This window comes from Ictidomys tridecemlineatus, chromosome 5 (assembly GCF_052094955.1).
Source record: "Ictidomys tridecemlineatus isolate mIctTri1 chromosome 5, mIctTri1.hap1, whole genome shotgun sequence".
In the NCBI taxonomy this organism is placed as follows: Eukaryota; Metazoa; Chordata; class Mammalia; order Rodentia; family Sciuridae; genus Ictidomys; species Ictidomys tridecemlineatus.
Genome location: NC_135481.1, coordinates 70955757 through 70983429, shown reverse-complemented (window position 1 = coordinate 70983429; position 27673 = coordinate 70955757). Strand labels below are relative to the sequence as shown.

Below are 27673 nucleotides of genomic sequence, written 5' to 3'. Positions count from 1 at the left end.
TAATATTCAAATGATGAACTCTGTGTTTTTATACTGTGTGCATATGTATTAGCATCCATCTCATTAATATGAGATTGAGGGGCATCTACCTAGGTATAATTAATGGAATTTAAAATTTAAGGATAGGGCTGGGGATGTGGCTCAAGCGGTAGCGCGCTCGCCTGGCATGCGTGCGGCCCGGGTTCGATCCTCAGCACCACATACCAACAAAGATGTTGTGTCCGCTGAGAACTAAAAAAATAAATATTAAAAAATTCTCTCTCTCTCTCCTCTCTCACTCTCTCTAAAAAAAAATAAAAATAAAAAATAAAATTTAAGGATAACTATTACTAATATAAGGGTTCCTATTAATCTCTTGACATTAATTGGTTTTGTTTTTTTCTTAGATGCAGAGCTCTCTTAGGTCTCTTCGTAATAGTGCAGCTAAGAAAAGAGCAAAACTGACTGGTAGCACTTCTGACATTGAAAGCCCTGATTCTGCAATGAAGCTTGATTTGAACATGGACTCTCCATCTCGATCTTCCTCTCCAAACATCAGCTCTTACAGTGAAAGTGGAGTTTACAGCCAAGAATCATTGACTTCTTCTCTGTCTACGACTCCCCAGGGAAAGAGAATAATGTACATGTTAAACAGTATTCATCTGTGATTTGTGAACTAAACCCCTAACATTATGTTTGGAAAAAAATTTTTAAATATTTTTCCTTTCTTGTTTTTAAACTACTTCTAAAATCCAGTTGGAAAGTGTACCTTCAGGACTTTCACACTTCAGGAGTGGGGATGAAAAGGAAACACAATTCCAGCTGTAATCTAGAGTACATAAATTAGTATAGGCTCTATTCCCCAAAGCCCCAGTTGTTCTTCCTAACATGTCTTTTTTTTTTTTTTTGTACACAATAACTTTTACTTATTTTTTTTATGTGGTGCTGAGGATTGAACCCAGGGCCTTGCACATGCGAGGCGAGTGCTCTACCACTGAGCCACAACCCCAGCCCCACCTTCCTAACATTTATCTTACTATTCTTTTTACTTTAGCTCCCTTCTGGATAATTTTTTTCTTTTGCCAGTTAACTTAAATTACTGTTTTCATTTGAAACTCGGCACCAGTTTCCTCTAATTTGTGGATAAGATCTACCCAGCTGTATCTCACAGTTTTCTTATTTTGTTATTTCCCTTTTCTTATTTCCTCAGGAATTCATACTATAGTTCCCATAGCCCTCTCAGAAGTCTCCCTGCCTATAGCATTAGTGCTAGAATTAGAGTCCTGGATATCCACAAAAACAGTAATTTTTTTTTCAGCATAACAATTGAACCAATTTTTTCATATCATTTCTACAAACTCTGAGTCTTAAACAGTAATCTTGCCCTTATTTCTGGGCATCTTGGTGATCCTATTGTGAAATTTGAGAGAATGTTTTCTCTTTTTATTTTATACAGAAACCCAGAGTAGAATTGCTACAACATAAGTAGATATATTTTTATATAATACATAATAATTATATAAAATAATATATAATTTTTTATGTAGATATATAGGTAGATATATATTTTATATAAGAAAATGCTAAACAGTTTTCCAAAATTCTCATTTCACATTCTTTTTTTTTTTTTTTTTTTTTTTTTTTTTTTTTTTTTAAGAGAGAGTGAGAGAGGAGAGAGAGAGAGAGAGAGAGAATTTTTAATATTTATTTTTCAGTTCTCGGCGGACACAACATCTTTGTTGGTATGTGGTGCTGAGGATCGAACCCGGGCCGCACGCATGCCAGGCGAGCGCGCTACCGCTTGAGCCACATCCCCAGCCCTCACATTCTTATAACATTTTATTTTCCTTTATTTTCTTTTCATTTTAACCTGAATATTGTTTATATACAGCTATTAGAAGTAAATATTTGAAATTAAATTGAATTAAAATTATTTTTACTTCAGTGAACTGGAGCTCTGACAAATATAGGTAGAGATTGCATAATCAAAGAAGAGGTGTGTTTTAATAACTTTAATACAAACAGATACTATTTTTAGCAATTCATAGATTAAACTGTATTTTTTAAGATGTATTTTTTAGTTGTTGATGGACCTTTATTTTATTCATTTATTTATTTATATGTGGTACTGAGAATTGAACCCAGCGCCTCACATATGCCAGGCAAGTGCTCAACCACTGAGCCACAACCCCAGCCCCTTAAAACTGTATTTTTATGTCCTATTCTTAGAAACTTGTTTTAACTCATGAATTTCTCCTTCACATTTTAAATTTAAATATCAACATACTTTGTGCTTAGAATTTTTTTTCTAAGTGGAAATATTTAGCTTTTAGACCTAAAGTGATTCCTTCGTCTTCCATGAAGATGAAATTAAATATTGTGTACTCCTACAGTTGCAACATCATGTAAATAATTTGAAATCTATTTGGGAAGAAAAGTTGACTTTATACAATGGCAGCATTTAGAATTCAGTATTTCCTACATCATCTCAAAGAATTATTCTCTTTAGATATTGAGTTATATAAGAAGGGAGTTGACCACATCCTCCTTTATGGGCTGAATCCCCATCCCCACTCCCTGGGATTGAACCCAGAGATGCTTAACCATTCTGTCCATCTACAACTACAAAAAAAAAAAAATTTTTTTTTTTTTTTTTTTTTTAATAATGATAGTGGGATGAGGATGTTGCTCAGTTGGAAGAGTGCTTGCCTCTCATGTACAAAGCCCTGGGTTCAATCCCCAGCACCACACACAAAAAAGGAACAATAACTGGTAGTAGCCATTGTTTTTTATATTTGTTTGCTGCCTAATTATCTAAAAGTTGAATGAGTTAATAAAAGAGTAGAGAATGTATTATATGAGTATTGAACAACTATAAATCAAATGTTTACTTTGTTTCATTATAGGTCAGACATATTTCCAACATTTGGATCAAAACCTTGTTCAACAAGACTTTCTTCTGCAAAGAATAAAAACTCTCATACTGCTGAACAAAGCCCCAGTGAAGGTATCTATTAATGTTCTATAAACATGATTTATAAGATGTATGATTTTTAAATGATATCAAAAATGATAGCAGGTATTTTCAGATTTATAATTTTTGTTGTTATCAATTAAGAGTAAATCATTTAAAACTCCTTAAAAGGCTATTTAGGCAAGGGTAAATGTTATATTATTTTTGAAACAAAATATTTATCTAACTGAATCATTAATTTCTCCCTCTAAGTCCATAGGTACTCCTATGCCTGGCTTCCCTACCCAGACAGCTTAATTTAGTTGTTATGAATTAATACCTCACTGTCAGAATTTTGAAAGCTTTTAGATGATTGTAATGTACAACATAGAGAACCACCAAGCATCACAAAAGACAATTTCCCTTAAAAACAATATTTAGCTAGTTAACTACTAGTTATTATAAGTTAATTTTTTTTTTGCTTTGTTTTATATTTTTTTGTTGTTGTTGTTTGTACTTTGGAGTGAGCCCAGGGTGCTATACCACTGAGCTACATCCCCAGTCCTTTTTATTTTTTTATTTTGAGACAGGGTCTTGCTAAGTTTCCAGGTTGGCATCAAACTTGGATCCTCCTGCCTTAAACTCTCAAGTCACAGGGATTCCAGGCATGTGCCACTGCACCTGGCTAAATTTATTTTTAAATGAACTTGTGGTTCATATAGATACATGTGAACTAGGTATGTTCATATGTGTATTTTGTTAAAAATTTTGCGAACTAACTTGGAAATCTCTTAATTTTTTTAACATGGTGTCATTTTTAAAAAAATATCTTTTTTAAAAATTTATTTTTATGTGGTGTTGGGGATTGAACCCAGTGCCTCATGTGTGCTAGGCAAGCGCACTACCACTGAGCCACGACCTCAAGCCCTGGAAATTTCTAATTTTTTTTTTTTTTTTAGAACTTTATTTTGTTTATTTTTTAATGTGGTTCTGAGAATCAAATCCAGTGCCTTAGATGTGCAAGGCAAGCACTCTGCCACTGAGCCACAACCCCATCCCTCTAATTTTTTATAACATCACTTCTCAGGAAAAAATTTAGCAGTAAGTTATCTATTTGGACTCTGGTCTATCTTGAGTGGGAACTGCATGTGATTTTTTATGATTAATAAAACTATTAAATTGTGAATGAATTATAACAAATTGTGATGTTATACTTTATAATTACCTTTCTAAAAGCTGTACATGAATATGATCCTTTTTTAAAATTTTCAATTTCTTGCCCTTAAATATGTCCTGATTCTATTTCCTCTGATTCCTACTACCATGACTTTAGTTCACACTTGTTCTCATTCCTTACCTACTGAGCTTCCTTAGTTTTCTCCCTAGTTTCAGTTTAATTCACTTACAGTCCATTCCTCCACATTGTAGAACTGACTATCTTGACTAACAAAATTCATTCAGGGCATCTTTCAATGATCTGGTTCCTGCATACCTATCCAGCTCTATTTTTCACTTTCCTCTTTGTATCTTGTGCTCCAGTTAAATCAGACTACCTTCAGTAGTGTTTCCCATCTTTTGTACTTGCACATATTATTTCTTCTGCATGACAACTGGAATCTACATCACACCCTTTTCAGCTATGAAAGAAGCTCATTTGTTTTTTCTGAGAAGCCTTCCCTAATTTATAATGTGATAACATTTTGCACTAACATCTTTTATAATGGTTTTTCAGTTATTTATTTTTCTTCTACTCTCAGATTCTTGATCCCAAAGATTAGTTCCCTCTGATTACCTACAACAACCTGTCGTAATCATGAATGCCTGACTTAACCAAATGTACTTAATTTATTGGTTTGCACAAAGCTAATAGTCAACAAAGAGATAACTACTCTACACATAAAGTCAGCATGTATGTCATAAGTCAGTGTAAGTCAGTGTATAGGTCTGTAAGACCCCAGCTGAATCCCAAATTGATATTTAATAATAATATTCACATTTTGTGTAAGTAACTTAACTGCTTTGAAACTTTGTTTCCTCATTTTAAATACATTAAAGATCAAAGAGACATCTGATTGCTTTATTGTATCTAATTTGCAAAAATGGAACTATCTTGTAGATAGATAAGATTTGGAAAAGAGTAGATTTAAAACCTGGATTTGATGCTAATTGTAGGACCATGGGATTTGTTTAATAGAGTGATTATTTCTTAGTACACACTTCTAATGTAGTATTCAGAGTTCCCCAAACTTGCCTAATATTTAGTGTTTTCCAAATTTGTTTAATCTTAGGAATCACCTGGGTTCATATGTAACACATGTATAGATTCTGAGGCCTCATCTCATACCTAATGAATTTATCATCTTGGTTAGAAATCTGCACTTTTAACAAGTAACAGGAATTTCTAGGATCACATTTTGCAAACATTGTTGTTATTGAATTCACTATGAGATAAGTCTTAAATTTAACATTCTCTCAAACTGTTAAATTGCTAATGGTTTAAGATTTTTATCAATTTGGGTTTGTTGTTTACTGTAAATAAATGATTCCTATAAGTTTATTATATTTCCAGAGGTAAAACATGAAAATAATAATGCTCAGAATAAAGACTATTTGAATATAAAAATGAAAATATCAATTATGTAGAAATCCTAAATCCCAGGGCTGGGGTTGTGGGTTAGCAATAGAGAGCTTGCTTAGCACATGCGAGGTGCTGGGGTTTGATCCTCAGCACCACATGAAAATAAATAAATAAAATAAAGGTATTATGTCCAACTACAACTAAAAAAAAAATCCTAAATCCAGTCTGTCTTTACAATAGTGTTTCCATTGAAGGCTTCCACACATATTCTACAACAATTACTCTAAATTGTGTTAAGATTTTCTGAATGGTGTTATAGTAAATTTTTCCCATACCAATAGTGTTGTCTATTAATAGGAAGCATGTCCACCCAAAACCAGAATCTTTATAAATCTTACTTTATGGACTGTCAAAACTAAGAATTTAAAGATGTCTATGCTACTTCTAGAAGTTATCTATTATTATCAGATATTTATTATTTAATATCAGATATTTTTTAAGTTTATCTTTGTGAACTGATCTAAGGCCTTCTATTCCACAGTTCTTTCTAGCCCAGCTGCCATCAGTTACTTCTTCTCCCCACATCCTGTTTTTTAAAAATACAACATTTTTTATACCTTTATTTTATTTATTTTTTGTGGTGCTAAGGATCAAATGTAGTGCCTCACACATGCCAAGCAAGTACTCTACCACTGAGTCACAACTCTTATCCAAAATACAACATTTTTGGGCTGGGGATGTGGCTCAAGTAGTAGCGCGCTCGCCTAGCACGCGTGAGGCACTGGGTTCGATTCTCAGCACCACATAAAAACAAAATAAAGATATTGTGTCCATCTAAAACTAAAAAATAAATTTTAAAAAATACAACATTTAAAAACAATTTCTTATTATTATTGCTTGATGATTTATGTAGGAGCTACTTATAAAAATGGACAGTGACTAAATATTGCCTAGACATTCTGTGGTTGTAATAGCTGCATAGCATTAGTATAGAGTGGTAAGTTCAAATATATATTTAAAGTTTTTTTATTTTTTTAGAAGGAGGCATAGAAGAGAGTTCTGTTTTTATTTTTAATTAAGGATATAATAATATTTAGGTATTTATAATATTCTAGGTAGGTACTATGCTGTTTTCTTACTTTAATCCACATGACAGCTCTAGAAAAGATTCTACTGTTATCATTTCACATAGAAGGTTAAGTGTCTTGTCCAGGTTAAGTAGCTATGATTTAAAGCCAGGAAGCCATGATTCCAGATACTGGATTCTTAATCACTAGTATTTTCCTGCCTCATCAACCAGACCAATACATGGGAAAAGGAGAAAAAGAGAAAAATGAAGAATATAGGCATTTTTCTTGTCACTGTTTTAAAATTCTGAATTAAAAAAAAATTGTGTGTAAAGTTAAGTGGATTTATTATTATTATTATCATTATCATTGGTAGTCCTGAGGATTAAAAACAGTGGCACTGTACCACTGAGCTATAGCCCCAGCCCTTTTTTAAGTTTTAATTTGGAACGAGTCTACTAAGTTGCTGAAACTGGTCTTGAACTTGTGAGCCTTTTGCCTTAGATTCCTGAGTCACTGGGATTACAGTCATGCACTACCATGCCCAGCAAAAGTGTCTTTTAAATATTAAATGCTTGTCATATTTTTAGACATATACGTTGGATCATATTTTTCAAGTATTACATTTTATATTTCATTGCAATTTTAAAACCTATTTTAAGAAATGTTGTAGTATAACTTATAATAGTTTTATCTCTTAGATAAAAAGTATTACATGATTTAAAATGTGATATAACTTTTAAATTACTGTCATCTTATAATTCTAGTATGTTGCCAGCCTTTTGAAAAGGTTAGAAGGCAAGATTATATTATATTAATATTATATTAATATTAACTTCAATACTTTATTTCTGATAATCTTAAATCGTGTATATGTAGGTAATCAGATTTTGAGAGATTTGTTCCTATTACATAATATTACCTAAATTATTTAAATAAATATTTATTTTATTTCATAGGGATTACAACATCCAATGTAAGCATAATTGGCCAACGTATGAACTATGGGTTTGGATGTGGTGATTGTGAAGATGATAGGTCACATGACATTTTACCCAGTGCTTTAAAAATACAAAATAAGGAAAACCCAAGACATAAGCATACAAAAGGTTAGTAAATTTCATAACAAATTAATTTTTAAAAATACAGTAGAATCTACATCAGAGTTCTCCCTAAACATGCCAATAAAGAAAAACTTAACTGAAAATTCTCAGTTTTGAGGTTTTTCATCTTATCCTTCTGCTGATGTGTTACTTAAATAATGTTGAAGAATAAAAGAATTCACAGGTTTGTGTTGGTAAATGGATTTGCCTAAGGAACCAGGGAAGGGAAAGGACTGCCCATGAGTTGAAACTAGGGAATCCCTCCTGACTTCTACCCCAAGAGTATACACGCATCCTAACATACACACACAAACACACAAAATTTTTTACAAGACATTTTTCCACTCCAATAATGTAGAGGCAATCATGTGAGTAAATTACTCCCAAATGTCTGATTAGGTTGTAACCATGGAGTAAAACTGTGGCAACAAGAATGTGAATTTCCTGTGGTAGAACCTGGGAAAGAGCTTCTTTGTTATCACTGACCATTTGTTAGCAATTTATGTGTTTTTAATTATTGGCTAGTCCATCCAGTGACTGCTTTATTCATTTCTTAAGAGATTCTGACACAAGCTGCATATTAAAAATTACCTCTAGGCGACAAAAGAAGTGATTTTGAAGGTTATAAACATTTAAATAGAGTAATTAGAAATCCTCTGTTTTTAAGCCTAGAAATCTAAAATAAGTAAGTACAGAGCTATCATTTTTTCAGTAGCAACTGTGGTCATGATAATATTAACTTCAATACTTTATTTCTGATAATCTTAAATCATGTATATGCAGGTAATCAGATATGTTAGCTCTTTTTATTGTGGAAGTGACCCATATTGTGTAAAAAATTGATTATAAGCTTTTCCTTGTTTTTATTTTTTATTTTTTGTAAATTTCTTAAAATTTATTCTAAAAAAATTCAATATTTGTTCTTTGTGGCAGCAATAAGTTGTTTATTGTTTTTATAAAATAAAATGATGGGATTTTTATATTTACTTACATGTTTTATTTCTCATGTAAAGAAAATCAAAGACAAAAATACTTAAAAGTAACTCATACTAAAAAAAAAATATTAAATTTTTTAATAGCAAACATGTTCAAAACGAAACTTCAAGATAGGTTTCTCTTCCATAGCGTTACTGTTTTCCTAATTGTGGAGACATAAAACTTTAAAGTCATTGTTGTCTACTTATCCTTAGCTCCATGTTTTGGAAGTAGTCCATCCTATCATTTCTTCTAAGTCTGATTTTATCTGCAGCCATACTTGTGATTTGGCCTTCTGCTGCTTCTTCCTGTAAAATTATAGTGCCTTCTGGAAAGACTTAGCTCTGATTTTTATCCCTTTAAATTCAGAATCATCTTTCTAAAATACAGTGATCTTCTCCTCCATATTGAAAATCTTGAGTGGTTCCCTGTTAACCATAGAATATAGTTTCTACTCTATAGCATAACTTTTAAGATTTATAATCTTAGAAAGGTGGCACACAACTGTAATCTGAGTGGCTCAGGAGGCTGAGGCAGGAGCATCACAAGTTCAAAGCCAGCCTCAGCAACTTAGGCCCTCAACAACCCAGTGAGATCCTTTCTCTAAATAAATAAAATGGGATGGGGATGTGGTTCAGTGGGTAAGTGCCTCTGGGTTCAATCCCTGGTACCAGGAGAAAGAAAGAAAAAAAAAAAAACCGTAATCATGTTGCCTCTGTTTAACTTTTTTGCTTTATCTTACTATTCCTCTTTTAATGCCCTAATACTCTGGCACTTGTAATATTGTAGCTTTTCTTACTTTGTAATTGCAAAGCCTGTATGCTTTATCCAAATCTTAATGTGTTCAGTTCATGTCTGCTTTTGAATACTGGTTTAAAAGCTACTTCTTTGGAAAACTTTGCTTATTTTTTTGATCTGGAATAGTCTTCTTTACTCTCGTCAGTCACCCTACCTGCTAGTTAATTTATGCACATTTAATATCTTCCACATTAAGTTATAAGTTTCTTAAGAGTAATAATATTGTCATCTTTATATCTTCAATATGCTTTGTGTAGAAATCTGTTCATTTGTCATATATGAAATAAATGGAATGGTGATTAGCCCATTAAAACTAAATTTTAAAAGTGGGCAAAATCACTCAAAAAGTACATTCTCAAATAGTCAGGTAAAAGTAAATAGTAAGTATAGTCTTAAACAGAATACAAAGTTTCCCAAAAGAAATATTGCGGTTGTGTAGCCAAAGGATTTTTTTTTTTTTTTAATGGTATTGAGGTTTAAACCCAGGGCACTTTGCACTAAGCTACACCCCCTGCCCTTTATATTTTTTTTATTTTGAGACAGGGTCTTGGTAAGTTGCTGAGGCTATTCCAGTACTTATGATTCTACTGACTCATCCTCTGGAGTCTCTGGGATTACAGGCAAGTGCTACTGCACCTGGCTCCAAATGGATTCATTTTGTTAAGAAACCTCAGTCTTTTTTAGGGTTAGCTCTTATAACCACCTTTTTGTCTTCCCATTCTTTTCCTTTATTGGCATTCCCTTTGAACCTGCCCATTTTCTACACAACATTGTGGAGTCCAGTTAATGACTTGAGAAGGTGATTAATGATGGATGTTTACAGTGTTAGCAACCATGAGTTAACATGTTCTCTTTCTGTATTTGAATGAATTAGACAGAAATGACAAAAGATTATATAAGGATATTTGTGTATAAAGAAGCCTTTAAACATATTTTTCTTTATCTTTAGGATTGAGACAATGAGCAATATTTCTTTTTAACATTTCTGTTTAGAAGAAAATACAGTGTAAAAAAAAAATAAAAGCACATCAAAAGTAATTGTCAGCTGATCTTAGAAATGAAGTTCAAACTTAATGTGTCCTTATTTTCTCATTATGAGACTTGTCTACTTATTCAATTATTTCTTGATATATATATTTGACACACACATATATTTGTGTGTATTTGTGGACTGTTGAGCAAATTATTTCATTTACTAAGATTTTTGCATTCCTTTGTCACAGAACATTTTGTGTGTATGTGTGTGTGTGTGTGTGTGCGAGTGCTAGTCATTGTTTCTGTTAGTTGGTGTGTGCTGTACATTGGTTATTCCAAATTACTTAAGAAGAAATTATGTGGAGCTGAGGATGTAGCTCACTTGACTAGCATATATAAAGCCTTCAGTTAAATCCCCAGCATCATGGAAAAAAAGAATATGTGAAAAATTATCACCTACATCAGTTTCTTTATCTCTGCTGTGTTCACACAAAGCCAGAGCAAGCCTATTAACCTTAGCAGATTAGCAAAACAGTTTATGTACCTCATTTTTTAAAAATCAGTTATTTGATCACATTTACCAATTAAATTTACCAAAAACAGTTAACTACTTTTCTTTCCTAGACCCTAAATTAATTTTATATTGCTTTTCATTTTTTTTATATTGATACATACATCTAATTTATATTTATTGAATACTCACTCTGTTGCAAGCACTGTACCAGGCTCCAGGAAACAATAATAATCAAAACTAGACATGAGTCCTGTCCCATGGAGCTTATAGTCTAATAGGAGAAAGAATAATTTGGTAAATAATTAGAAACAGAGATAAAAATTAACCTAGAAAAGTACAGATTGCTGTGAGATTGACTTGATCTGTTTTAGGGTATCAAATTATTTTCTGTGTGATTATTCTGATTATCATACTGTGATTATTTGCATGTTTTTCTCCCACCATTAAACCTGGTATGTTTAAACTCCTTAAGGGTAGGAAGATTTCTTTTCTCTCTAGTGGCTAGTGCATACTAGGTAAATATAAATATTAGATTGTAAATATTTATTGAATTAACATCTGATTAAAAAATTATAAATTTTTGTATGAAATAAGTTTTTACTTTTAATCATATTATAATATCCTAAAACTAAGTAAGCATTTTAAATCGTTTTTCATTGTTTTTTCTTTCTTTTTTAGGATTTATAAAGTCATCAAATTTACAGCAAATTTCCACTTTTGACTTCACTTCCACAAATACTTTATCAGAAGATTCAGTAGTAGTTGTTGGAAAAGGTATTTCAGAGTTACTTAGCTTTTTTTTTAAATTTTTTTTTTTTTGGTTGTTGATGGACCTTTATTTTATTTATTTAATTTTTATGTGGTGGTGAGAATCGAACCCAGTGTCTCACACATGCTAGGCAAGCATTCTACCACTGAGCCACAACCCCAGCCCCCACATAGCTTTTTAATAGTTTGTGTTCTTCAGACTTAAGCAAAGCATGTCAATAAAGAATAGTGAGTAATTCAAACATTAAATAGAACTTCTTTTTTAAGTTATTAAATTGAGGACTGTGTTTGTGACTCAGTGGTTAAATATTTGTCTAATATGTATAGGCCCCGGGTTCAACCTCCAGCACTGCAAAACAAAAACAAAACAAGAGTTTTTAGGGCTGGGGATGTGGCTCAAGCGGTAGCTCGCTCACCTGGCATGCGTGTGGCCCGGGTTCGATCCTCAGCACCATATACAAAGATGTTGTGTCCATACAAAGATGTTGTGTCCGCCGAAAACTAAAAAATAAATATTAAAAATTCTCTCTCTCTCTCTCTCTCTCTCTCTCTCTCTCTCTCTCTCTTTCTCTCTAAAAAAAAAAACAAGAGTTATTAAATGGAAAGAATTAGAAGTCAGCACTTCACATTTCCATCCTCTGACAAAATTATAGTAAATTCATGTCAGTAATTTTTAGAGAGATATGTTATGTGACAACTGTAAACAAGGTACTTCTAAGACAGTTTTAGGACAGGTATGAGAATTTTGGTATAATTTAAATTCAAATGGTAGTTTTTATCAGCTTACTAATTAATAAAACAATATTATTTATTTATCTCCCATACAGAGTCTAGACAAATCAAAATTAAATCCTGTTATATATTTTATGGGGCTGGGAGATCTTTGACCAACACCATTGCAAGTATCTTTTTAAATTAATTTCTTTTAAACTGAAAAATGTGTCATATGCATTGGGGGCATATGTCTTTTTGTTCAAAACGAAATAGAATAAAATTCATGGAAACTGCCAGGTGTAGTGGTGCATGCCTGAAATCCCAGCAGCTTGGGAAGCTAAGACAGGAGAATCATGAGTTCAAAGCCAGCCTCAGCAAAAGTGAGGCACTAAGCAATTCAGTGAGACCCTGTCGCTAAATAAAATACAAAATAGGGCCGGGGATATGGTTCAGTTGTTGAGTACTCCTGAATTCAATTCCCTGTACCACTCCCCCCCCCCAAAAAAAAAACCTCTTGGAAATCTTTTCTCATTTCTTTGCTTGATAGTCTCATTAAAATAATATTCTCCTCAGATGAGCTGTAGCCTATTCTTACAGACTTACTCCCTGTTATTTCTCTGTTTGCCTTGTACCCATACACATGCTTTATACTTGTTCAGCTCTGTGTATAAATCTTCCTATCTCATAGCATTTCTTTTATATATGTGTATGTGTGTGTATGTATACATATATATATTTAGTTGTAGTTGGACACAATACCTTTATTTTATTTATTTTTTATGTAATGCTCAGGATCAAACCCAGGGCTTCGCACGTGCTAGTTGATCGCTCTACTGCTGAGCCACAACCCCCATCCCATAGCATTTCCTCTCTTCTTTGTCTACCCAAATCCATTGTGTCTTCTAATCCCAGTTTAACTCCATTCTTCTTGAAATTGTTTTAAATGCCCAGCTCACACCAACTTTCCTGTGAACTTTTCTATGAATTCCATGCTTGCAGTATGTAGTTCTCATTTGATATTATCATGAATTACTTTCTCTCACCTCTTATATTATTGTCCTGTTAGGGTATTTTTTTGTATATTTTACAATTAATGTGTCTTTCTTACAAAGTTGTTTGCTCTTGAATGCAAGATTCTTGTCTTAAACTTTGTTATCCAGAATGCCATTACATAAATACTTAATGACTCTTCAATGGTTGGTTGATTGTAGGTGTATTTGGAAGTCCAAATTCAGCACCAACAACCTCCAGCCAGCCAGTGATATCTTCTATGGAAAATGAGGATACATTTTCAAGTAAACAAAGTATTGAACCACCATCAGGGATATATGGAAGAGCAGTCCAACAAAGTATTCCATCATATCTTGATGTTGACAATGACAAAGATGTAAGGTTATTTACTAATCATGAGGATAAATTTAAGCCTACAATATGTCATTGTTTGGGGTATATCAGATGTAGGGCAGTAAAAATATTTAGATTAAAAATTTTTAGGGCTGGGGAAGTGGCTCAAGCGGTAGCACGCTTGGCTGGCATGCAGGGGGCGCTGGGTTCGATCTTCAACATCACATAAAAATAAAGTAAACATTTAAAAAAAATTAAATATTGGTAAGATTTCTGATCCTGAATCATTTAAAAGCTAGATTATTCTCCTTTTCTACTAAGTAAATATGTTCTCTTTCTAGTAATAAAGTATACTATAACATACTTTATATACATATATGTTTCTGTATGCATGTACTTAATATTTTTCTATAATATACTCAAGCAGCAGCAGACTGATATCCTTAGGCACAAATGTGATTGGATAGTAGCTCTATGTCATTCTATTAGATATTAGGATTCCTAAAATAAAGACTGAGATATATATATAGAGAGAGAGTTAATTTTGTAGAGATATTTAATGTAGGGCTGGGGTTATAGCTCAGTGGTAGAGCGCTTGCCTAGCATGTGTGAGACACTGCAATCAATCCTCAGCACCACATAAAAATAAAACAAATATAATAAAAATATAAAAAAGCAAAATATTTAATGTACAAAACATACAGTTATCTGAGATGAAGATATTTTAAATCTCAAACTCCCTGAATACTTCCAGATATTTCAACTTTTTCATGCAGACTAAAGTTTCTATTTCAAAATCTACTTATGACAAAATGAGACAAAAGAGAAAGGAAGAAAAAGAACTTTTTGACATAAAAGATTGTGAAAAGAAGGACCAGAATCACTGGGAACGAATGAAACATACAGGAACTGAGAAAATAGCATCTGAAAGTAAGTAGTGTTTGCTTTTTGAAGTGTTTTTGTCAAGTAATATTCAAAAGCTGCTATAATACTAAGGATGCTATATGACTAAGAATGGCCTATATTGACCCATATTACTGAAATTTGTAAGACCTAATAACTAACTTCTATCATAATAAATACTAGTTCTTTCTCATAAAAAGAAAAATTATTTTGTTCTCCCTTCTAGACTTAAATATTTTTAGAGATGAAGTGAGAATATCAAAATGAGAGTTCCCCTTTAGAAAATATTGCCTTCATCCTTCCATAGATAGGAGGACCCAGTTTAAAACTGTCACATGTTTAGTGTTTTCAGATTAGGGTAGGTTACTGTTTAAATATAAAGAGTAATGTTACAAATGCTTGTTAAGATGAAGAGACCACATGTGACACAGGGCATCTGTGAGAGAAAGAACACTGAACCAAAAGTCAATAGATAGATCTGGATTCCTATCAGTTCTAGCTTTGATTAACTTTGAGACCTGGAAACAGATCTTAATTTTCTACCCCTATAATTATATGAATTCAAAGGTCCAAATTATTTCAAGGAAATATTTCTTTTTACTAAAGACTGGTATCCAATTTTATAAAAGTAACTGAGATACTGAAGCTGTTTATATTAGAGCATCATCAAAAAAGGCATTGTATTTATCATTTATTCAGGTTGTCATTGAGTACCACTGTGTTTTATGCTTAAGTAAAAGTAGTATCCACATTTCATATATATATATATAAATAATTTTTTTTTAGTTGTAGATGGATACAATGCCTTTATTTTATTTGTTTTATTTTTATATGGTGCCGGTGATCAAACCCAGTGTCTCACGGATGCTAGGCAAGTGCTCTACCACTGAGCCACAACCCTGGCCCCTCCTATATTGTTTTTAAAACCATTGAATAGATCTTAGATATACTAACAACTAGGAAAAAATATTATAGATTAAAATGTAAATTTTATGGACTGTAGTAAATAGTAAGTATTATTGCTTAGTTATTTTATTAAATATTATTAAAGCATAAACTATGAACTGTAATAAACATTCTTAAATTTATGTTGGTTCTGAAGCCTAGATATCAATAAAAATACAGAAAAAAGTAAGATATAAATGAAATAGGTGACACACTTTGAAGATAAAAATAGAGATTTATGCTAGAAGAGTGTCTAAGGTTCTGCTTTATATTTATTTTATAATGTAAGAAGTATAAAAAACTTTTTGAAATTCTGCATTCACAAAGCTAATCATTGTTGAAACTGTGCTTAATGAGAGGTTTTGGCCTATAAAGTTGGTGATTAAATATAGTCATACAATGTTAAATATAGGCAATCATGAAATTAAGCCTGTTAGCATTCTTAGATAATTTCTTTTTTTTTTTTTTTGTTAATCTCATAAAATCCAGGGAGAAAAAATTTTAAAAATTTTCTGGGGCTGGGGTTTGCATGTGTGAGGCACTGGGTTTGATTCACACACACACAATGTGAATGGCACCACATATACATAAATGTATAGAAAATAAAAGACTTGTCAATAGCTAAAAATAAAAAAATAAAAAATAAAAAAACTTCTTACCCATCTAAGCCTATGTTAAGAGTATGGGTGGAAGTACTAGTAGTAGCAGTACTACAAATAGTAATACATCATAAATTTTGGAGTATTCATTTTGCCTATAATATAGGCTTTACATATTAGATTTCTGAGAAGTATCAAAAGAATGCTTTCTTGGAGTCACTCTTATGTTATTTCAATATAAGACTATACTTACAAAATTTTGGAGGTTGGGGCTATAGCTCAGTTGGTAAAGTGCCTGCCTTGCATGCACAAGGCCCTGATTCAATCCCCAGCACCACAAAAAACAAAACAAAACAAAAATTTTGTGTATATAACCCAAATTTATTTTTTTTATTGGTTGTTCAAAACATTACAAAGCTCTTGACATATCATATTTCAAACATTAGTTTCAAGTGAGTTATGAACTCCCATTTTTACCCCAAATACAGATTACAGAATCACATCGGTTACACATACACATTTTTACATAATGCCATACTAGTAACTGTTGTATTCTGCTATCTTTCCTATCCTCTACTATCCCCCCTCCCCTGCCATGTTCTCTTTCTATCCCATCTACTGTAATTCGTTTCTCTCCTTGTTTTTTTTCCAATTCCCCTCATAACCTCTTATATGTAGTTTTTTATAACAATGAGGGTCTCTTTCCATTTCCATGCAATTCCCCTTTTCTCTCCCTTTCCCTCCCATAACCCAAATTTAAATGTTTAATTTGATTTATAGTTATAAACATATTGCCAAAAAATAAATTCTAATAGCAAAATTGTAGTTGTATATGTCTCCATTTAAGAAGCTTCTTTATCTGTTTATTGCTACTCAAAATGTGGTTCTTAAACTAAAGAATTATTTATTATTCATCCGTGACAGGATACATTAAAAAACCTATTCAGTTTTTAGAACTATTTTAACTATTGGACATTGTCACAGTGCTTTTATTGTATAAAAGTATCAATCTGCAACAGAATGGAAGTTTTAAAAAAAGTTAGTTTGAGTAGCACTGCTTTAGACTGGTATTCTTTGCACCTTCCTTTTCCAGAATAATACTTGTTTTGTTTCACTTTTTTCAGGTGAAAATAAAGTAAATATAGGTAATAGTATTGATGCTGGTATAACCAAAAGGTTGAAAATTGGGTATTTGTCTGCACCTCTGTCTAATAAGTTATTCTCTCATGAGAGTGGGCATGGAGCTGGGAATATAGCGCAGTTGGTAGAGTGCTTGCCTCACATGCACAAGGCTCTGGGTTCAATCCCCAACACCAAAAAAAAAAAAAAAAAAAAAAAGGAAAAGAAAAAAAGAAAGAAAGAAAGAAATTGACAATCAGAGTGGAGTAGAATGGAATTCTTAAAACTTTAGCATCAGTTTCTTCTCCTGTAATGTAGGATTAATAATAAATATTACAGAATTCTTTAATAAATTACATGAAATAATGTAAATGAAGCACATAGCACACTACCAAATAAGATTTCAATAAATGATGGGTAGTAGTACATTTGTATTTTATTTATACATATCAATTTTATATATGAGGTCTAATGAGGTTATATCTAAACCATTGACAAAACGAAATGGATCTATTTGTTATATTTTTTAATGGACACATCATCTTGCTCATTGTGTGATTTACTCTAGCAAAGACTATTAATGATTTTAATCACCATATTAATCCAAAAATCATATTTGTCCTATCAAATACATTATCAATTTTTTATACCTTTATTTTATTTATTTATTTTTTTAAAAAATATTTTGTTTTAGTTGTAGTTGGACACAGTACCTTTATTTTATTTTTATATGATGCTGAGAATCGAACCCAGCACTCACATGTGCTAGGCAAGTGCTCTGCTGCTGAGCCATAACCCCAGCCCATTATTTATTTATTTTTATGTGGTGTTAAGGATCAAACCCAGCACTTCACATGTGCCAGGCAAATGCTCCACCACTGAGCCATGACCCCAGCCGTGTTATCAATATTTTGAAAGTAGAGATTCTGTAATAGACCTCTTTATACAAAATCATAAGGAATAATGGACTTAAATCTAAGTCCTGCCATTGCAATTGTCATCATCAAGTCCTCAAACAAATTTTTTAGCCTATATAAAACTCAGTTTTTGTCTTAGCTGCAAAATAAAGATAATGAGTATGTCCTTCCATTTTATTGAAATAATTAAATGCAGTAAAGTTTGTAAAACATTTATCACAAGGTCTGCAACAAAGTACTTAGTAAATCTAAGCTAATATCATTAATGCCTTATTGCCTTTGGATTTTAAATGATTGATAGAAACTTTGAATATGTAATTAGTATACAACATTAAGAGAAGTTTCTTATGTTTGTGATTTCCTATAACATTTTCTCACAAATAATATAGTCAAATAATTTTTCATGATAGTCATTTTCTAGTGTTTACTATTTCTTCTTTAAAAAAAAATCTCAACATGGAAAAAGAACCAGTATATCTTTTCTCACTTACACAAGGCCATTCTATTTGATTTTTTTTTTCCCTAACACATTCACTGCACATGTCTTACACTGAGCAGTGCTCTAAGGGCATTACCTTGAGCACTGAAGGACAATAATTTGTTTTCCTAACATCTAGAACATTGCATTATATGTGGAAAAAGTTTGGTAAATGTTTGAAGTGAAACAAACATTGTTCTTATTACTACACATAGACTCAGGATTCATTATAGACTATTGATACTATACCAATAGAGAAAAACAATTAGAATTCTAAATATAGTTGCCAAGTAACTTTATTTTTTAATAAAGTTGTGGAACAATGCAGGTATATATATTCATGTTTTTACAAAATGATTTCATATTGATTCTTTTAGCTTCTAAAAGCTAGACTGTTATGACCCATGACTGAAAACTACTTATTTATTTATGTTAAATGGAATTTATTAGTAATCTTCAATATAAGAAAGTTTTAAATAACTGTGCTTTCTGGGTATTACAATTTCTTTTTTTTTAAGTTATAGATGGACACAATACCTTTATTTGTTTATTCTTTTTTTTTTTTTTAATGTGGTGCTGAGGATCGAACCCAGGGCCTCACATGTACTAGGCAAGTGCTCCACCACTAAGCTACAACCTCTGACCCCTGGGTATTACAATTTCTTAAAGAATAAACTAATACTAGTTTTTTCTTCCACTTCCCCCACCCCCTGCCCCAGTACCAGGAATTGTGTTCTACCACTGAGTATCCCCAGCCCATTTTTATATTTTATTTTGAGACAGGGTCTTACTAAATTGTAGAGACGGGGCTTGAACTTGTAATCCTTCTTTCTCAGGCTCTTGGGTAGCTGGGATTATAGGCAGCATGCATCACCACATCTGGCTAGTAGAAAGAAATATTTATAACATCTTGTGTGCATCTATAATCCCAGCTGCTTAGGAGGCTGAAATAAGAGGATCACAAGTCTGAGGTTAGCTTGAGCAAATTAGGGAGACCCTGCCTCAAAATTAAAACATAAAAACTGGACTGTGATATAGTTCACTGGTAGAGTATCCTGGGTTTAATTTCCAGTACCAAAAAAAAAAAGAAAAGAAAGATCCGTAACATCCATAAGAATACCATAAGAATACCATTACCTTTTGATTTGTGTCCTTTGTATCAAGGTTCTCTTATACTTTATTTAATGTTTTGTTTTAGCTGAAGCATCTCCTGGAGCCATTCCACAGTATAAAGAAAGGATGCCTTCTGTTACTCATAGTCCAGAAATAATGGATTCATCAGAACTACGGCCATTTTCCAAGCCAGAAATAGCCCTGACAGAAGCCCTAAGGCTTTTAGCTGATGAGGATTGGTAGGTTAACCATCCTTAACTTAAAAAAGTTCCAAAAGGTTTTTGTAAATTTATATTTAAAACCTTAAAACATAAGTTTTTTTAAAACCTTGAAACAATCCTATTTACATAGATTTAAAAAATATATTTTAACTCCTAGGCCTCTGAGTCTTTTGAACTTATTAATGTAGCTAAACTCTGGCCCTAATCTAACTGTATTACCCGTTACATTATAACTTGTATCAGGGACATAGGTTAGTTTTATTATGAATTATGCAAACCCTTTGATATTGGAATATAAATCTCACTATTTCTCAAATTGTTTCTTTGTGAAATGTAAACTTAAACAATCCTGAAATGTGCTCTTACCACAGTTGCCACCCAGCCAGTTCAGCCAGTAACTCAAGGGAGACAAAAAGATAATGGCAACATACATCCCAGTTGTTCAGCTTGAGCATCCACTAGCTGAAGACTACCTTTGTTTTGTCTTCTCTCCTATTCCTTTATCTGTTGCAGTCCCATCCTATGCCTCATCACTAGTTGTGCCTTTGTTAGATCAAATTCATCAACATAAAAATGTGATATAAGTAGGACAGGACTGTAGTTCAGTAGTAGAACATGGGCAAGGTCCTAGGTTTGATATACCCAGTACCCACACCCCCAGCCAAAAAAAAAAAAATAGTATGCTATAATTTATATCTCCTATTTTAAAACAAACTACCTCCCTAAACTGCATCTCTTCATCCCATTTGTCACCTCAACCCACACTTTTTAACTAAAAGTCCTCAAAAGTACTGGGGAAAAAACAAGTCCTCATTGTCTCTGCTTTTTAACATCATGTTCTCTTCTCAGTCTTCTTTAATTGACTACTTTTAATTGACTTTTCACCACCCCCACCTCAACCACCACATCTCTTAAGATGGCAAAAGTGACCATTTTGCTAAATCTACCCTGTTCATTAATCGGTTTTCCTCTTCTCCTTTCAGCAGCATTTGACACAGTTAACATTCTTTTCTTCTTGATATACTTCTTTTTTGTTGCCCCTTAAAAATCAGTCTCCTGATTCTTTTCCTGTAGGATGTGTATTTTGACATATCGTACATGCATGGGATGTGACCCATTACAATTTTGATCTCATTCTTGTGGTTGAACATGATGTGGAGTTACACTGGTTGGGTATTCATATATGAGCATAGGAAAGTTATATCTGATTCATTCTACTATCTTTCCTATTTCCATCCCCTCTTCCCTTTATTCTTCTTTGTCTAATCCAATGAACTTCTATACTTCTTCTTTTTCTTTTTGACTTTGAAATTTACGCATGCTATAGAAATTGATCCACTGGTGTTCTCAAGTCTACATTTATTGTGTGTATTAGGGGCAGTATTTTACTGGCAATCATTTTTCTATAAACAGCACTTAATAAATATATTAGATATCAGATGTTTCTGCTGTGAGTACTCAACTCTGTTGTAGTACAAAAGCAGCCTTAGACAATATGAAAAGAAATGAACATTCAGTGTTCTAATAAAACTTACAAAAATTTTACTTATAAAAACTTATTTGAAAAAGCATACTAAGACCACATTTGGTCCATGAAATGATTTCATTGAGTGTGATAGCTTTAAATTCCATCCATTCTCTTATTTCTTATAAATGTGTATCTGGATCTCTGGTATCTTCCTGAACTATACACTCAAGAAATAACCCAGGCTAGGCTTGGTGACTCACACCTCTAATACCAGCAACTCAGGAAATTTAGGCAGAAGGATTGCAAGTTTAAGATCAGTCTCAGCAAGTCAGGAAGACTGTCTGAAAAATTTAAAGAGGGAGGGGGTGGGATTGGGTAATATAGCTTGGTAGTAGAACATCCCTGGGTTCAATTCCCAATACAGCTGGAAAAAAGAAAAAAGGAAGAAGTAACTCACCTGCCTGTTTGACACTTTTACTTGGATGCCAGTATGCATCTTCAATTTAATTTATCCATAAAAGAACTCCTAAAGTTTACTTCCTGCCAAGATGGATTAACAGGCAGTAGATTCGCCCTTAGAATTAAAAAAAGTTTAAAAAGAAAAACATACAAAATATATGCAACAATGGTTTTCAAGGTATTGTTTATAAGGCAATGAAAGTTATCCATGAGAGATGGGAAACAAGCCCCACTTTTGCTTCAGCTTACTTCCTGGAGAAAGTTTTTAGGTCACTGCTCAAAGTGGAGAAAAACAGACATATCCCAATAGAGATGGAGATGGAACTCCTCCTCCTGTAATTTGGGAAATTTAGGTGACTAGACTTTGCAGGATAGAATATCAGAGATCTTCAGAGGATTCTACTCAAATGTTCAACTGGTCAGGAATGTATGTGAATAAATTACTTGAGGCCAGAACAAAAACCACTCAAAAACATTATAAGGAATAATCCCTAGAGCATATATAAGATCAAGAATATATTCATTTCCACAAGCAAAATTGAAAATTTCATAATTTACAAGGCATTGAATAGAATATTCAGGAAGGTTTGCTTTATTAATGCAGTAAAATAAATACTGCACTAAAGTTTGATTTGGTCCCACCTAACAAAGCTTAAAAACAAGACCTGAAATCAAATTGTGTCCAGCCTCAGGAAAAAAACTCAAGAATATTTTAGGAATGTAAAAATGTCTAAAGTGAAATTTACACCGTCTGATAACCAATAAAAAATTACCAAGCATGCAAAGAATCAGGAAAATTTAACCTATAGGAAGAAGACAAAAAGCTAATAAAACAAATTTAAATTTGGCCCAGATAATAGATTTAAGACAAATATATTATAACTATCTGTCTTCCAAATGTTAAGCTAAAAGAAAGACTGAGGAAATAAAGATATAGAAATTTTTTAAGAAACTCAAAATCTAATATCTTCAGTTAAAAATAACAATGTCTGATGCTGGGCACAGTGTCACACACCTGTGATCGCAATGGTTCAGTAGGCTGAGGCAGAAGGATTTCGAGTTCAAAGGACGATTTAGGCCTCAGCAAAAGCAAGGAACTAAGCAACTCAATGAGACCCTGTCTCTAAAGAAAATACAAAATAGGGCTGGGGATATGGCTCAGTGAGCGAGTGCCCCAAGTTCAATCCCCAGTACCAAAAAGAAAAAAGACAATGTCTGAAATAAAAAGTGTACCTCCATGCATTAATGGAAGATTAGATTAGATATTGTAGAAAAAAGATTGGTGAATATGAAAGCATAGTCATAGAAAGTATCTAAAGTAAAATAAAATAAAAAAGATAGAAAAGAAAGAACAACAACAACAAAAAAAATCTGTGAACTGTGGAACAATTAAAAGTAGCCTAATGTGAATATATCCAGAATTGCCAGATAGTAGAATAGAAAAGACTATTTGAGCCAGGCATAGTGGTATGCACCTGTAATCCCAGTTTCTTGGGCTGGGGATGCAGCTCATTAGTAGAGCTACCCTGGGTTTAATACCCAATGCTGGGAAAAAAGTTGTTTTTTTTTTTTTAAGGAAAAACTGGTCAAAATGTGTCCAAATTTGATGAAAACTGTTAACCAAGAGATCAAAGAAGTTCAAGCAGAAGAACATGGAAAGAACTATGTCCTAGAACATACATTACAATAATAAGATTACTCAAAATCAATGATGGAGGCTGGGGTTGTGGCTCAGTGGTAAAGCGCTCGCCTGGCACATGGGAGGCCTTGGGTTCAATCTCTAGCACCACATAAAAATAAATAAAATAAAGGTATTGTGTACAACTAAAAAATAAATTTGAAAAAAAATCAATGATGGAGGGGCTGGGGTTGTGACTCTATGATAGAGCTCTTGCCTAGCATGTGTGAGGTACTGGACTTGATTCTCAGCGATGCATATAAATAAATAAATAAAACAAAGATCCATCAACGACTAAAAATAAATAAATAAATTATGGAGAATATCTTAACAGTAGAAAGAAAAGACACATAGAAAAATACACATATCAGACTACTCATAAATATCACTACACATACACACAAAAAACAAACAAGGAAACAAGATCTTCACAGAAAGGAAAAACTGATAACCTATGTTGTCATTACTAGTAAAAATATCTTCCAAAAATAAAAGAACTGAAATATAGGCATTTTTAGACCTATAGAAAGTATTTCATTACCAAGATCTGCATCCCACAAGAAGGGTTGAAGGACAGTCATTGGGAAAAAAGGAAAATAATACCAGATGGAAAAGGGGACTTAAATGGTTAAATACAAAGGATTTTTATTATAATTTAAATTTCTTTAAAAGATACTTGACTTTAAATAAATAACATAATTGTAGGGTTTATAACATATAGAAATAAAATGAATAACAGTAATACGAAGGCCTAGAAGGGAGAATTGGAAGTATTGTTAGTTTCATATGTGTGAAATAACATATCACTACTTTCAAAGTAGATGATGGTAAGTTAGAATGTGTACTACGTACTCATAAGCAACCCCTACAGTACTACAGCAGGTGTAGTTAGTATGGCAAAAGAGGTAAAATATAATTATAAAAATACTCAGACAGACTGGGCTGGGGATGTGGCTCAAGCAGTAGCACGCTCGCCTGACATGCGTGCGGCCTGGGTTTGATCCTCAGCATCACATACAAACAGGTATTGTGTCCACTGAAAACTAAAAATAAATAAATAAATAAATATTAAAATTCTCTGTCTCTTAAAAAAAAGTATCAAACATAAAGGGCAAAAGGATCAAAGATGAGAGAAATATAAAAAGCAGGCTGGGGTTGGGGCTCAGTGGAAGAGCTTTTGCCTAGCATGTGTGAGACACTAGGTTTGATCCTCAGCATTACATAAATACATAAAATAAAGGTATTGTGTCCATCTACAATTAGAACAATATATATTTTTTAAAACAATAGCAAAGTAGTAGAGTTAAAGGAACTATATAAATATGATCACATTAAATGAACTAAATGCCATATGAGATTGGATTTTAAAATAAAAGCAGGACTCAATTATGTGATACCTATAAGAACCTTACTTTAGATTAATAGGCACAAACAGGTTAATAAGAGAGACACAAAAAGCTCTATAATATGCTAACAGAAAAATACAGTTTTCATTTCTATGTTACTATCAATGTATATTTTAAAGCAAAGAACATTAACAGATATATTTATTTTATAGTGTTTGTAACAAATTGCCACAAACTTTGAAGCTTCAAACAACATAAATTTATTATCTCACAGCTTCCAGGGTCAAGAGTTTAGATATGAATTAATTGAATCCTCTGCTCAGGTTTTCACTCGGCTGAAATCAAAGTTTTTACCTGAGGATGCAATCTCATCTCCTAGTCCTTTTTTGAACTAAGATCATTTGTTGGAGAATTCAGCTCCTGTGGCTTTGAGACTCATTTTCTAGCCAGCTGTTTGTCAAGAACTCTCTCAGTCTGTAGAGGTCAACCTTTCATACTTAGTATATGAAACATATGCTCTCAACGTGGCAGTTTACTTGTATGTATATATGTATGTATTTATCTATTTATTAGTACCAAAGATTGAACCCAGGAGTTATTAACCACTGAGCCATATCCCCAACTCTTTTCATTTTTTATATTGAACCATGGTCTCTCTAAGTTGCTTAGGACCCTGCTAAGCTGCTGAAGCTGACCTTGAACTTGGGATGCTCCTGCCTTCTAAACCAGGGGGATTACAGGCATGCCCCACCACACCCAGTAGCAGTGTACTGTTGAAAGCCAGGAGGAGAATCTTTGCATCTGCTTCTGATCTCTTTGAAGATATCACTTGATGAAGTAAAGCCTGTCTTGAATAATTTCTCTTTTGGGGGCTGGGGATGTGGCTCAGGCGGTAGCGTGCTCCCCTTGCATGCGTGAGGCCCGGGTTCGATCCTTAGCACCACATACAAAGATATTGTGTCTGCCGAAAACTAAAAAAATAAGTATTAAAAATTCTCTCTAAAAAAAAATTTTTTTCTCTTGATTATGCAACATCAACTGATTAAGGATCTTAATTATTAATTACATCTGCAAATCTCTTTTTCCATCTTAATATTACTATGGGGAATGATAGCCCATGGTATTTACCCTCACAGAGGATATTATACAGCATGTGTATCAGGGGGCAGAAATTATGGGTGCCATCTTAGAATTCTAATTATCTAACCACATCCAGACTAAAGAAGGTTGTTTTATAATCATGAAAGGCTTAATACAACAAGGACATAGCAATCCTGAACATTTGTTTACCAAATAAAAGAGCTTCAAATTACATTAAGCAAAAATCGACGGAACTACAAGGAGAAATAAACAAATCCACAGTTATAGTTAGAGCTTTTAACAACTAATTCTCATTAATTGATAGAATAGATAAAAAGAAAATTGTTAAGCATATAGAAAACTTGGCTACTTTTGACCAACTTGACATAATCAAAGTTTGTAGAACACTCTACCTAAAACAACAAAATTCAACAACTACATTGTCCATGCTAGTGCCAATCATGGATTTAAGTGATCCATTCTCCTGCCTCAGCTTCCCAAATACCAGGACTATAGGCACATGGTATTCTGCTGAGCTCAACACATGTAATTTAAAAAGAATCTGATTATATAAATTTTGTTCTCTGGGATTAAATTAGAAATTAGTACCAGTACCAACTATTTGGGAAGAAACATAGATGAGTAACTCGAGGGTCAGAGAGAAACTAAAAAAAAGAAAATAGAAAGTATTTTAAATTTAATGAAATAAAAGAATGACACAAATCAAAATTCATAGGAATATAAATAAATTAGAATAGTTCTATATCTGTAGCCTTACTTTTCACACTAAGACACTAGAAACAGAAGAGCAAATGACACCCAAAGTATGCAAAGAAGGGAAATACTGAATATCAGTGTAATAATAAGAAAATAGTTTAAAATTAGAGGAAAGTGGAGTCAAAAGCAGATTCTTGGAGAAGATAAAATTGGTAAGTTTCTATTCAGTCTAGACAAGAAAAAAAGGGGAAGAAACAAATTTTGAACATCAGAAAAGAAAGAACTGATATCAGGCTGGGCATGTTGATGTACCCCTGTAAGACTCGGGAGGCTAAGGTAGGAAGATGGCAAGTTCAAAGCGAGCCTCAGCAACTTAGCAAGGCCTTGAACAACTTAGTGAAACCCTATCTCAAAAAAAAAAAAAAAAACTACTAATTATGTAGCTGTTAAAAAAGAAAAAAGGAATATTGTTAAATGGTTCTATGCCTATAAATTTGTCAACTTAGGTGAATGGATAATTTCCTTCAAAAACACTACCAAAACTCTAGCAAAAATAGCTTATATAACCCATATCTATAAAGAAATTGAATTTTTGTTTAAAATATTTCAACAAGGAAAACTGGGAGGCTCAGATGATTTTACTAGTAAATTACACCAAACACTTTTTAAATTTTTTTAGTCACCATTAACTTATTTGCTTTCTGATTTCTTCTTTTTTCCCCTCTTTTTTTTTTAAATTTTTATTATTAGTTGTTCAAAACATTACATAGCTCTTGTCATATCGTATTTCATACATTTGATTCAAGTGGTTATGAACTCCCATTTTTGCCCCGTATACAGATTTCAGAATCACCTTGGTTAC

At 32.7% G+C, this 27673-nt stretch overlaps 1 protein-coding gene across 6 annotated transcripts in view; it reads left to right on the top strand.

Moving 5' to 3' along the window:
• Togaram1 (TOG array regulator of axonemal microtubules 1) overlaps positions 1 to 27673 on the top strand; it is an 85211-nt gene that overhangs the window by 41842 nt on the left and 15696 nt on the right. For 5 of the 6 annotated variants that reach the window (XM_021730688.3, XM_013361338.4, XM_078050186.1 and 2 more), the window contains 7 exons: positions 387 to 619; positions 2886 to 2986; positions 7537 to 7686; positions 11621 to 11716; positions 13636 to 13811; positions 14545 to 14698; positions 19928 to 20081. In XM_021730688.3, the coding sequence (XP_021586363.2) occupies positions 387 to 619; positions 2886 to 2986; positions 7537 to 7686; positions 11621 to 11716; positions 13636 to 13811; positions 14545 to 14698; positions 19928 to 20081 (1064 nt within the window). The remainder of the gene's footprint in view (positions 1 to 386; positions 620 to 2885; positions 2987 to 7536; positions 7687 to 11620; positions 11717 to 13635; positions 13812 to 14544; positions 14699 to 19927; positions 20082 to 27673) is intronic. The other variant, XM_013361339.4, reaches the window with a different exon arrangement.